General features: G+C 48.2%; 1 protein-coding gene across 5 annotated transcripts in view; it reads right to left on the reverse strand.

Moving 5' to 3' along the window:
- Nucleotides 1-12,527, reverse strand: part of SFXN5 (sideroflexin 5) — a 98,749-nt gene that overhangs the window by 38,826 nt on the left and 47,396 nt on the right. For all 5 annotated transcript variants that reach the window (XM_054825749.1, XM_054825750.1, XM_054825747.1 and 2 more), the window contains exons 8-9: nucleotides 11,262-11,318; nucleotides 10,344-10,409 (exon numbers count right to left, since the gene is read on the reverse strand). In XM_054825749.1, coding sequence (XP_054681724.1) covers nucleotides 10,344-10,409; nucleotides 11,262-11,318 — 123 coding nt within the window. The remainder of the gene's footprint in view (nucleotides 1-10,343; nucleotides 10,410-11,261; nucleotides 11,319-12,527) is intronic.

A 12,527-nucleotide genomic window follows, 5' to 3' on the forward strand; every position in this document is an offset into this window, starting at 1 on the left:
GGATTTGGGTTATTTATAGCCTGGATACGGCTCATCCGTGTAGATGACCAGTTTTTTGGGTTTCCAGCCTCTCATTGTAGGTTTGATGGAAGGATTTGACCATGAAGTGGAAGAGCAGCAGCTTTTGAAACAGAAAAGATGCAGCCGAGCCCGGGAGAGACACTGCTGTGAGGCTAGCGGTAATAAAAGCATTTTACTTTCAGATTCAATTTGGTGCTGCAGATAACTCGCTCCTCCACTTACAGCAACCACCCCGCTGTGAATATGAAATTAAATGTTGCTATAGATTTAAATCCAATCTCCCAAATTCCCAACACGAGGACTAGATTTAGGAAACTAATGAGGGTTTGTTTTTTACAGTTTTGAAATTGCTTTAGCCAATCTGTGAACTCTTTCCCGCAGGTCACAAAGTGGGATGAGGGTAAACAGGTCAAGGAGAGCATCCAGCAACGAGCAGGTACTCCTCAATCTCAGGCCACCGTAAGCAAAAGGGCCATCAACAAGGAGAGCTTAATGAGTTTAATTCCTAGGGGCAGGCCAAAGAACACCGGCTGTCGAGGCAAATTCATCCCTAAGAAAACAACCGCAGGAGTATTATTATTATCATCACCCTGCCTACAGCCTGAGTCACAGATCTGGGATCTACAACGCTGGTGCTGCACAAACACGTAACAGAGTCAGGTGGGATTCATCACACCCAACGTGGGACCTCCAGATGGGCCTCTGCAGCCCGGCGCAGAGAAATGAGCCTTTTTAAGGGTTTTTATTCTCCTCCCCAGACAGACGCTTGTGGGTGCTCACGTGAAACATCCCCAACGCCGCCCGTCCATCCCTGCTGACTATCAAAGGAGCCTGGGGACGCAGCTCAGATGAAGATATCTGTGCCGCTGATGTCTCAACTCGGACAAGTGCTCCTCCTCGCAGCTGCGAGCGCTGGGCGCGGATTCGCCGTACTGGTTTCAGCACAGTACTGGTTTTGGGATATTCCCGCACTGGGACCCAGATTGGGGGACAAATCCAGCTTTTTTAAGTTGCCTATTTTGTGAGGTTGTTTTTTTTTTTCCTCCAGAGCATTTCCTTGATCTGGTTGACAGAGCGTCCCGACAAGCTGCACGTGGGGGATACATCACACCGCAACTCCTAACGTCCCGCAACACGAAACCGGGGCCGAACCCTGTCGACGGGAGAATAACCTTACTCAGGGCTCTACTACGCCTCCGGCAGCACTCTGCCCTTCCTCCCTCCCTCCCTCTTCTTCAAGTGCCAAGAATTCCTGCTATTTATTTTGCTACCGGTTTTGTTTTCAGCATCAACAGCGTTACCTCAGCAGAAGGACAGTTCGCAGTGCTGCCGTACCTGAAACCGTTACCATCGGATACTGCCACAGAGTGACTGCGTAGCAATAAACCAGTATTTCTGCTTCCTTTTCCTTCTTAAAAAGTTCTGACCTCATGTCCACCAAGACATGAATTTTAAAAGCTTTTTTCCGCCCCCCCCTTTATGACTATTAAGATTTTTGAAGCCTGAGAGATGGTTTTTGAATGCCTGAAGTTGGCAATGACCGAGCCATTTGATACAGGTCTAACCCTACACCTCTTAAACAAGTTCTAGAGCAGTTAACGCATCAACAGTTCAAGAAGTTATATTTCACTTAATTTTGAGAGGGAATTTTTATAAAATAAAAGGAATATTAGGAGTCCAACAAGCAAGGTAGACATCGATTGGTACACGACGCCACCTAAATGTCGCTGAGTGGCTCTCTGGACTTCATTAACTACGTTGATGAGATCTCCACTGATTTAAGGGATTCAACTTTCCCAGTTTCCTGTAGCACTGGGGCAACCCTGACCACTGCAGTTGGAGCTGGCTGTTCCAACTGACCTAGAAAGTCAACTTGGAAGAAGGGACTGGCTCCAAAAGAGCTTATCCCTCAGCCCCCAAATCACCAGATTGCTGAATTAAAACACTAATTGGATCTGATGAGTCCCATACAGCCAAACTGAAGAAAAGAGCATTAGGAAAAAGAAGGAAAAAAATCATTCATTAGGGCTGAGAGGTGAAGATGGAGGCAGAGAGATGGAAAACTGGGCTGTTTACCAACTGGAGCTTTACCAAGTCAAGGAGAACAGAATGGAGGAGTGTAAGGGAAGGGAAAGCAGTAACGATTTGAGTGGAGAAGGAAGTTAGAGAGGAGCAAGAGTAAGGAAAGGAGGTAACCTGAGTGACACCAAGACGCCTGCAGAAGGGATGGTGACCACAGTAGCCCCATTGGATGCTTCAATGGAAGAAAATGGTATTGTCTTGAGAAAGAAGCAAGATTGCAGGAGAGGTATGAGTAGGAAAAGAGGGAATTAACGCTGATAATTAGACAAACTCGATTTGGCAGATGATGGAGAAAGGAGGATGGTGGGGTCGCATGCCCAAGACAAGAGGTTGTTGCTTTAACATCAAGTTTTCCATGCATCTGGATCCTGTACAAAGGCAACACCACACCTGGGCGCTGTGGGGCTGGGCAGAAGGAAAGGGCACGGATGAAAACAAATCTGCTGGAAACAAAGACACACCAGTGAAACAAGAGAGAAAATGCCGCAGGGAAGAACAAGGAATTTGAAAGGCAGCAGGTGGTGAGGAGCCAGCGGTTGCCTGAGCCCAGAGGCAGGGTGACGGGCACTGGGTGCCTCCCCAGAGCATCCACGCCTTTGCCTCCACAAGACCAAAGGCTCGAGGCTGTGCCTTCGGGAAATGGCTGCTACAGCCTCAAGGATTTACGGGCTCGATGGAGGAATTGCTGGGCTGGGTTTCCAGGCTGAGTGATCACACCACTCTTTTCTGGTGTCTTCTGGTATCTGGACTTGGTATCTGTGAGTCATTAGAGAAGAGGAGGTGCGGGAATGGGAGCTTTTGAGCACAGGTATCCAGATGTTAGAGACAGGCACAGCTTCATTTAAAAACTTCATGCAGCAAACAAGTTTATCACCAGCTCCTCCAATCTACTCGGATTTTCCTCCTGCTCCTGGCTCCCCACAACGGTGGGAAGACGTGCCCGGCCGTGCTCCATCCCCTCCCGTCCCTCGCCTACTTTGCACCGACTTCCTCCGGCTTCTAAGTGTTTCTTTACCTCCCTAAGTGGCGGATAGTCCTGAGGGCAGTGGGTGGCCTCCCGCGCCGTCTCACAAGCTGATTACGGGCATCACACCAAATTCACAGGCTGTCAACGCAGCCGCTCCACACGGCTCACAAACAATTATCAAGAAGAAGGAGCTGGGATTAGAAAAATCCACAGGGGCACCTCCACCTAGAGAGGAGAGTGAAAAATTGCGTCCGTGTGTGTGTGTGTGTGAGTTAAGTGTGCGACGGGAGCGGGGATGGAGGAACAACCCACGGCTGGCAGTGCCAACGGCACTGAAAACTTGGTCCAACAAGCTCCTGTGCTTCCTGAACACAGGGGAAAAAAATAATAATCAAGATCCTATTTTTTTTATTGCTCATTAATTTTATAAGTGTAATGAGCCAGCCCAACCCTAATTCATCCATAATTAAAGTTCTTAGAGTCTCCTTCTAGCTTTGGTTAGACACCCTCAGGTATCTCCTGGCTTTATTTTAAAGGACGGAGCTCTAAGTGTAACTTTTTATTACTCTCACTCCCCAGCACCAGAAGATTTTTAAACCTGCATATCGGAGCGAACGCATCCCTCGTAAGCGGTATCAGCAATACAGTTCGCTGAGCTGTGGGAGTCAGGGCGGCAAGGGCAGGTATCGCCAAAGCCGGCTGTGACACAACCATTACAATGCTAATATTATTTTACAGCGACAATCTCAGGCTCGAACAGTCTTCACCTCTCAGCTTCCTTAGGAGAAGAAAATTGAGATCTTTCTGCTGAAATCCTATGTGGTGGTGAAAATGTCTTGGGTTGTAAGAGATGTTTTCAAGACAAGGCACATTTAGATCTTGCAAAATGCTAACTTTTTTTTTTTGGGGGGGGAATCCAATTTGCTTAAAAATATCATTTTTGCAATGTCCACTTGTGCAGAAGCAGCCTCTGCTTTAATCTGATCTCTCAGACCCACACTAGGCTTCGCTGATTAGACTCCTACACAACTTTTTTTTTTTTTTCTGATATAGCTAAATATAAAATTTAGGAGTTATAATTTTTGTGTAACCTCTGTGCTCGACCAGTTCCGACGGCAGCTGCACAAGATTCCTGCGCAAATTAGAATCTACAAACCCTGTGGGAATACAACCTGAAAAATTCAGAAGCTCTGCAGAAACCCTACGGTAACTACGGGAGTCCCCAGAAAGCTGTGTTTTCTTGGAAATAACATCACCAAGGCTTCCGTACGGAAGAAAGTTGCCCGAGGATGACTTACTAAGACATCTGCATCAGAGAGGAGTGATCTCCCACTGCGAGAGCAGGAATTTGAGTCCTGGAACATCTGGGTTTGAGTTTCTGCTCTGAAGAGCTTCCTTCGTCGGTCCCACCACCACGTCACGTAGCTTCTGTCTCCGTTCCCCAACCGTGCAACAGAGCTGAGAGCCAAGCCCAACCTGCCAGGGGCGCCCCAAAGATCTGCAGGGGCTCCCATCCAGCGTGCCTGCTAAACCATACTGGCATCCGTTCCCTGCCTCCACTGGCTCATCCGGAGTCAGGATTTTGGGTGGGGAAGCAAGGAGGCACTTTTACAATGAAAAGACCTGGATCTGCCTGTGAAGAGATGCTCTAAACACCCTCCTGTACGCCGCGACCGGCAGTGACTCCAAGGTGAGTCACTAGTAGCTGACAGCACCGAAGTTATTAATGGCATTAATCGCCTGATTTTTTTAACCCGAGGTTACGCAGTAAGGTAAGCCAAAAGGACACGTTCAGGTCCCGGGCAGGCACATTTTAAGCCTATAGATCACTACAAAATATACAGCCTGGCTGGCAGTCATGGTTACATGACATTACATCTCTATCTTTCATACGAAAGAAGACAAAACACCTACTTTTGTCAGAATTTAGCTCAGGTTGCTAAGTGAGAACAACGTATTTATTTGCCTCTGTACTGACAAGACCATAAATCCCAAACTTGCACTTAATAAAAACCTCGTTAGAAGTTACAAACCCCAGTATATTTGAAAGGGGGAAGAGGGAACCTAGCTACTCCATTAATTGGGGAAAACCCCACCGTGCCTCCAAGAGGTGCCTGACCTCACACACGTGTTTTTGGTTGCCCTTTCATCGGGGGAGAATCGAAGCCCTGGCACAAAGGGGAAGCCTAGGCAGTCACGACAGACATTCCCCGGCTAAGCTACATACATCTATACATGTTAAACACACTCTGTGTGCCTGCCAGGCTCGCTGCGGTCTAATTAGAGCCCATCCCGTCAAGAGGGGAGGACGATGCCAGCAGCACCGATGTACGTGGTACCCGGGGCGGACAACAGATGGATGACGAGCTAATGACCCGGGCATCAAGCTGAGCGAGAATACTCTGCTCCCTGGGAGACGTCAGACCCGTGGCCAAATGATAGTGGCAGAAGGGAGGAACCCTTGGGAGAGTCGGCACGGGGGTCTTCAGTATCACAAGGAGCAAGATTTGGAGCCGGCCTTGGCAGAACCTGAAGCTGTGATTGTGGAAATTAAAAACCTGATGTATAAAGCTCTGATCCAAAGACTACGGAAACCAACGACGGTAACACCACTGCTGTGAGATGCTTCGAGGAGAGCGTATGGAGAAACCCAACGACTCACCACCATGGGCTCTGAGCGGGGGAAGCCCTGGGCTAACACCACCAGTCTCCAGCCTGAAGGTCTCGGCACCAGCGACAACCCAGAAACCAGAGAGCGTCCATCACAGCCCTCGTCCTGAACTGGTTTAATTTGCAGACATTTAATTGCAGCTGCAGGAATCACTTCTGACCTCCAACTGAAGTTATGGACTAAGGCCATAGTACTGAAGAGGTGAATCAGATGCAAAAGGGATCGGCAATGCAGTAGCAAATCGAGTGTGGATCCGAAACTAAGAAACCTACTTATAAAATCTGTATCAAACAGTTATTAACAATAAAATTGGTTTTGATCACATAGATTTTTTTAACCTTTTAAAAGCGTGGCAAAATTAGCAGACAGCGAGAGTGTGTGTGCGTCTGCTGGAAAGGGTTTCTGTGTAATCACAAGCCCTCCGATCAGGATAGCTCTTTGGGGAGAAAAAAAATAAACAACATTGAAAATATGCTTGGTCTTTCTCAAGTCTTTTTACTACTCTCTGCCTTTGTTTGCCTTGGTTAGGAAAACCAGCTGGTATTAATTGCGCTTCGTACACCATCATCATGAACAGCGGCCAGATATCAGAAAATAAGGCCTAATCATAGGAATTCACTCAATTGTTTAAAAAAAACCCCAAAACCCAACAACAATTACCGCTCAGTGTTTAGAAAAGCAGTTAAAACGCGAGCAATCAAAAAAAAAAAAAGGCAGGAAGGAGGCTGGTGTATGAAGAATGCGATAAAAATAAACTACAATCACAGAAGGAGAAACAGAAATGTAGGTTACGGAGCGGTAATCAGACTCCTCTAAACGCATTGTCTACCACAAGTGACGCCGGGAGATGCCGCGCGCCTGTGCGGAGCGGTTAGCCCGGGTCTCGGCACGTGCCCGGCGGCAGAGACGGTGCAGAAGTGTCATGTAAGAAGTTAGAGATGGAAGAGATCTGTTCTATCAGTCTTTTCACCTCTTTCCCCACGCTCAGTCTCTAAATTTATCCCTTCCGATGTCTTTTCTAGCCTTACTTCAAGTTGAGTGCTCCACCTGCGTACCGCACAGGAGAAGGGATAAAATTCTGGACCTGGCAGAGCTTTCCTTGCCTGAAACTACGCTGCGAATTGTGGTGAGCTGGGAGTAAGTGGGGGGGGTGTGTGGAAAGAAATACTGGGGAAAAAAATATTGAAATACTGAAAAATATTGTAAAAAAGAATACTGATTGCTCCGAAACCTCATCCTGAAGGGCTGCAAATCAGGAGTGCCAGATGTAGCGCTGGATCTGAGAGAGAAGCATTGCCTCTCTCTGACAGCAATTCCTCTCTCTCTATCACGGGAACGGAATCGGCTTATTTGCAAAGATTTGCTACGACTTCTAGTTTAATTGCAAGAAGCGTAAAGCCAAAATCTGCCTTTCCGTACGCGTGGGAAAGCAATTTGTTTGTCCCCCTCATTAGATAAAAGACACGGAGGGTGAAGACGATGGGAAGCACCATCACGAGTCAACTGATCTGGCGTTCCGTGAGCCTCCTCCCCGCGTCGCTTGCCAACTGCAAACATGGAAGGGGCTCGCTTTAATTAATACCGGCTCTCAGCAGACCACTGGAGGTAGTGGCACTTGTTTTCAGGTCATCTGGTCCTAATGGGCTCACACTGGGAGGTGATTTGTTGCTAACTGACAGCAGAGAGCAGTTAATGAGGGCTGAGGCCTTACAAGCCAACGTAACGAACCTCAGGGCTATTTCTATATTATCTGTCATCATCGTTTAAACAAAAAACCAAACTCCTCGAGATGCTGGTTATTAATCCAGATATTTACAATATAAAAATCACTCCCGGCTCTGTAGGATTTTCTCCAGGCTGCTCTGCATCGGGAACTGAGCAACGCAGTAAGTGCTACGGATTATCAGGACACGAGCTATTCTGCGGTAACGCACACGTCGGTAGCGTCCCCAACGGCTCGCCTACGTGGGGACATCGGTGCACAGCGACTTCATCTCATTTTCGCACGCCCTTTGTGCCATAGCGTGCTCCGCTGTGGAAGCAGACCTCCTTCCAACATCAAGGAGAAAGTATCCATGAAGGCTGCTGCCCTTCCCCGCTCCCCCAACTACATCGATGGATCTAAGCAAAGCTCCTGCCTCCCCGTAACAATGTTCTGACCCCCAGCACACCACAGCTACCAAACCGCTGCTGTACAGGTACTCTTTGCATCCCGGTGGAAGCCCAGGCTGGTGGGGCCATGGTGGCACTGACACCTGCTGAAGGAAGATTTCCTCTTGCACGAGCTTGAAATGCTCAAAGTACAGAATACCGTGGCATCGCCTTCCGTCACGGTGCTTTTAAAACCGTCCCCGTGATGGACAGCCGAGGTGTGCAAGACAACCAGGCACTGGGGCTGCTGCTGGAGATGCTGGACAGATAAATCCCAGCATCGTTTCAGTTTCTGCACTTACTCAGAGCTTGTTGCTCTGTACAGACCACCAGCTCCTTCATCACCAGGGAGTAAATGGTACAACGAACGGAGGTACAAACCACCGTGGGACGAACTGCTGATCTACCATCAGCAGACCGCTGAGCCGCCCACGTGTCACCAGCGGTCAACAGCAGGCCACTGCTGCTTTGCTGTAATTACTTTTATCTACAAGTCTTGGTGTGGCTTTTCACGCTGTTTCGGAGAACGAGTGTTTCTCACAGCACCACTGATGGTCACTTCTGCACTCTGAACCTGCCTTTCTGCCTCAGCTCCTTTGCAGTCAGCCTAGGAGGAACCAGAGGTTTTAAAGACCTGGATCAGCTGTCCCACGATGGACATCTCTGCTCACCGCCCAAGTGGTTTCCTTACCAAAGCCTGTCGGCTTCTCAGGGTGACAAAACTCTGCCAACATCACATGTCCGCGTCTCCTGCCCTCTATCTGCCCCTGTTGCCAAAACGGAGAGGAGCATTAACGCCAACAACGTGGAACCATCTCTCTGCTGCAGCTGAGCTGGAGGTTCAAGGCAGGCTGTGAGCGGCAGCTGCACATCAAGCTGGAGAGCTTTGCTATACTAGTTCATAAGGTGGAAAAAATTCTGAACTAAGGACCAGAGAGGACATTCGAGCTCGCCCGTGCTACACCGGGAGACAGCTGACCGAGGACCACTGCTAACCGAAGTGCTGAGGTTGGTGGGATGGGGACTCAGATCGTACTTCAGCTGCAAAAGCGTGGGGCTGGGGTGGACGCATCTTCATGGGGTTATGAAGCACGGGGGCTCCCACCGATGCAAGGCTGCTCTGTGCTGTGTGCGCAGTCTGGGTTCATCCTGCAGTGAAGGGACGGTACGGGTGACACAGAGGAGCAGGACGGCAACCAGTGAGCAAGCCAAGCCAGCAATACGGAAAACTATCAAGCAGAAGCATATCCAACAAAACGGACACTTCCCACTCCAAACTGCAAGGCACTTCACCAACTCCACGCCCTTTGCTACCACTAGCAAAAAAAAAAAAAAAAGGTGCAAAGCTGTCTGGCAGCTGCAGGAGAACACAGAGATACGCTTTGGGCAGACCTTCTGCTGTCCACAATTCCCAGCCAGGAGCTCCTGCCTCCACAGTTCTCCGAACGCTCCACAGCCTGCTCCAGACGAACATTTTACCTTGTAAAGAAATCTAAAAAAGCCCATGCAGCTTTTCCCCGAAGGTGAATTGGGGAACCTGGGTACAGATGGCATGGTGAGCAGGCAACCTTCTCCCATGGCACAGCCTGTTTGCAGAAAAAATGCCTGGGAAAGGATGTCTGCGGCTTGAGAAAAAGGGAAAAAGTCTTGGCCAGAGAAAAAAACCCCACAAACTGCTGTGGGATCTTTAATGTTCCAGCAGAAAAGGCACAACCGTACGTTTCAGAGGCTTATTTGAAAACCCAACGTAAGAAATAACTTCCATAAGTTGCTCCTGAAAAATGTACCTGTCTCCTTGGGAATGAGCCGGCCTGACTAAAGATGTCAACCTGTGCTTCTGGGGAACCTGAGAACTGAAAGCGTGATGACTGCACCGCGAGATCACGACTTTAGCAACGTTAAAAGCTCCTCTCTTACAGATTACTTCGGATATGACTTGAACACCGTTTCCGGCTTGAACGCCGTCCACGGGTGAAAGACGTCATTTCAAGCACTGTGGTTCTTCCAATGCAAGGGCCTGACCCACCAGGAGAACATCTCCAAAACACCACCACGCCTCCGTTCAGCGTGTCAGCCGTCACACTATCACCCTGCAGCCTCAAAGTCCCTCCTTTAACTCGGACGAGGCTAATTCACCACCAGTTAATGCCCGCGTGGATCAACTGAATTCACCCAGCAGCAAAGCCACGGTGCAGAGCCCCAGGCAGCGCACGGTGCAGGACGTGCTGGAAGCCATCAGCGGCAGAAAGTCTCCTTCTGCTGAAAAGTCTGGCCATGCATGGACAGAGACACCTCACGGTTAAAATCTTTTCTGGTTATGTAGACTGAATTCTGTCAATTAAAAGATAAACATGCTTGGCAATTCAAACAAACATCTCAAAAGCACCGCGGTGCTACTGTAAGGGAGCAGTTACTTTGGAGTGAAATATATAGATATAAAGCGTTACCCACTGCTATTGAGACAGCACTTATGACAGCTCCCAAGTAGCCCTGGATGAACTTGGATGTCGGAGAAGGCTTTGGAAAGAAAAACAAAACATATTTTCAATAAACAAACTTCTGGCTATTAAAAGGCTACCAAGCTTTTTTTTTTGTTTGGTTTGTTTTCATTTTATTTGTTTTAAACCAGAGACAGGTTTAATTTTGTCATATTGTTCTGTGACACATGGTCTGTCGTCTAGCAGCGGCAAAAGCAAGGAAAATTGTAGCCTCATGAGCAAGGTTAAAGGGAATGGAAAATTAATTGGCATCAGAAAATTATAATAATAGCAGCTAGAAGGAAGTATGTGAATGAAATTCAGCAAATGGTACAAAATTAGCATTCTTATACAGCAGTGACGAACCCCAAACTCTCCACATTAAATATCTGTCTTTGAAATGTTATCTCAATGAGCTGGATGGTTTCCAACTCGGCTTCCCATCTCGAGCTTCCCACCTCCCGAAGCGGGATGAACGAAGGCTAAAGCGAAGGAAGAGCCGGAACAGCCCTACCACGTCCCCGCACCAGTGCTGGTAGCACCTATAAAGTCCTCAGGAGACGGCAGGGTGATCACGGAGCTGCCTTCCACTCTCCAAAAAACCCAGATTTACTTTGTGCTCATTCACGTGTCAAATTAAACCAGTTCACACCAGTTAGAACTCTATACTGGTTCAGCTCAAAGGCACTGAGCGTTACTTTATGCGCCTCGAGTGATTTCGAGATCCCCACGCTGTTTACAGCTGAGGTTTAAAATGGAGAACGGCCAATCTAGAAATTCATCACAGTGCCGACGCCGGAGTTTCTATTAACAGCGGAGAGACAAGAATTATGTTTCCGTGTCAAAACAGAGCTAAGGTGCTGCACGCGCCGCGCGCGTTGGGTCTCCTCACCTTTGTCGCGTTGCGGTTTGCATAGTTGACGCAGGCGTTGTGGCTCTGATTCAACCACTGAAGAGGAAACAAGAGACGGGCATGAACATAACTTCACAAAAAGAAAAAAAATAAATCTATAAATGTAGGAGAGCTGCGGGAAAACTCATCTCCCTTTGTCCTGCTCACAACTTGCCACCTCTTTTGAAAGGCTCATGCGTGCCCTCCATCTGAGTTAATGCCCTTCAAAGTGAGGGACAGAAATCCCAAGGCACCCAGAGCACAGTTCTGCTTCCCTGTACGCTGGACATGCAACTCTTCTCCTGGCCCAATCCACCTCCACACGACACCACGGTGCTACTGGTCTTCGTTTGCGTCGGTGCCAAATCCATACTGCTGTCAAGACGTAGCAGTAAGCCCAGCAGCCATTTCGTGAGTCGCTTATTAAGCACCGTGGTTCTCAAACGGAGGCTTCAGCTGAGGAACAGGAGATGAGCAGACGTTCCATCTTACGGATACGGATGCCACTAAACTGGTATTTCTGTCCATAACTTTTTGGAGCACGGTTTGGCACCAAAGCAGCGTGGCACCACGCTCCTGAAGGGGTTTTACCCACAGCAACTGCTGGCAATGTAAAGAAAATTATAGATTTCATCCCCAAAACACCATGTTCCCAGTTCAGAGCACGTCAGAACCGCGCCCTCTCCAGCTGTGGCCAGAACTAAGACGAAGGATGAGGCATGAAGTGAGGGTGAGGAGAGTGAAACGAGGCAGTAAAACACAGGGATCAGCCCAGTCACTGCCAAGTTCATGGTCCAAGAGAACGTTTTTCCTGCTGAGCAGCTCTCTAACATGTAACTGTGGACCTAGCAAACCTTGCTTTTTTTGTTTTCTTTAAACAATAATTTTTTATAATAATAATTTTTTTAATAATAATATTTTCTTTTCTAAAAAAATAATCACAAAGCCAGCTTGCCAATATGTGCTGGAAATCTGCCTCAATTGTCCAGATGTGGGGTTTGGGGTTTTTTTGCAGCGCATTGAACGCAGAGGTCCTTGCCTTTGCCATGCACAGCTATTCCTGAAATTCCTGGGCACAGGACCTCCCCCTGCCCCCAGACCTCTGCACACGTTGCACTTCCAACGGGATTTCACCAAGGAACATCCCAACTACTTGACAGAACCTCTTCAAAACAGCAGATGTGTGAGCTTAAGGGCCTACATTTTCATGGAAGTACACAGCGTGCCATCATTTACACCTGTATGAAATGGGTCCAAAAAGCTGAT

This window comes from Grus americana, chromosome 4, assembly GCF_028858705.1.
Source record: "Grus americana isolate bGruAme1 chromosome 4, bGruAme1.mat, whole genome shotgun sequence".
Classification (NCBI taxonomy): Eukaryota; Metazoa; Chordata; class Aves; order Gruiformes; family Gruidae; genus Grus; species Grus americana.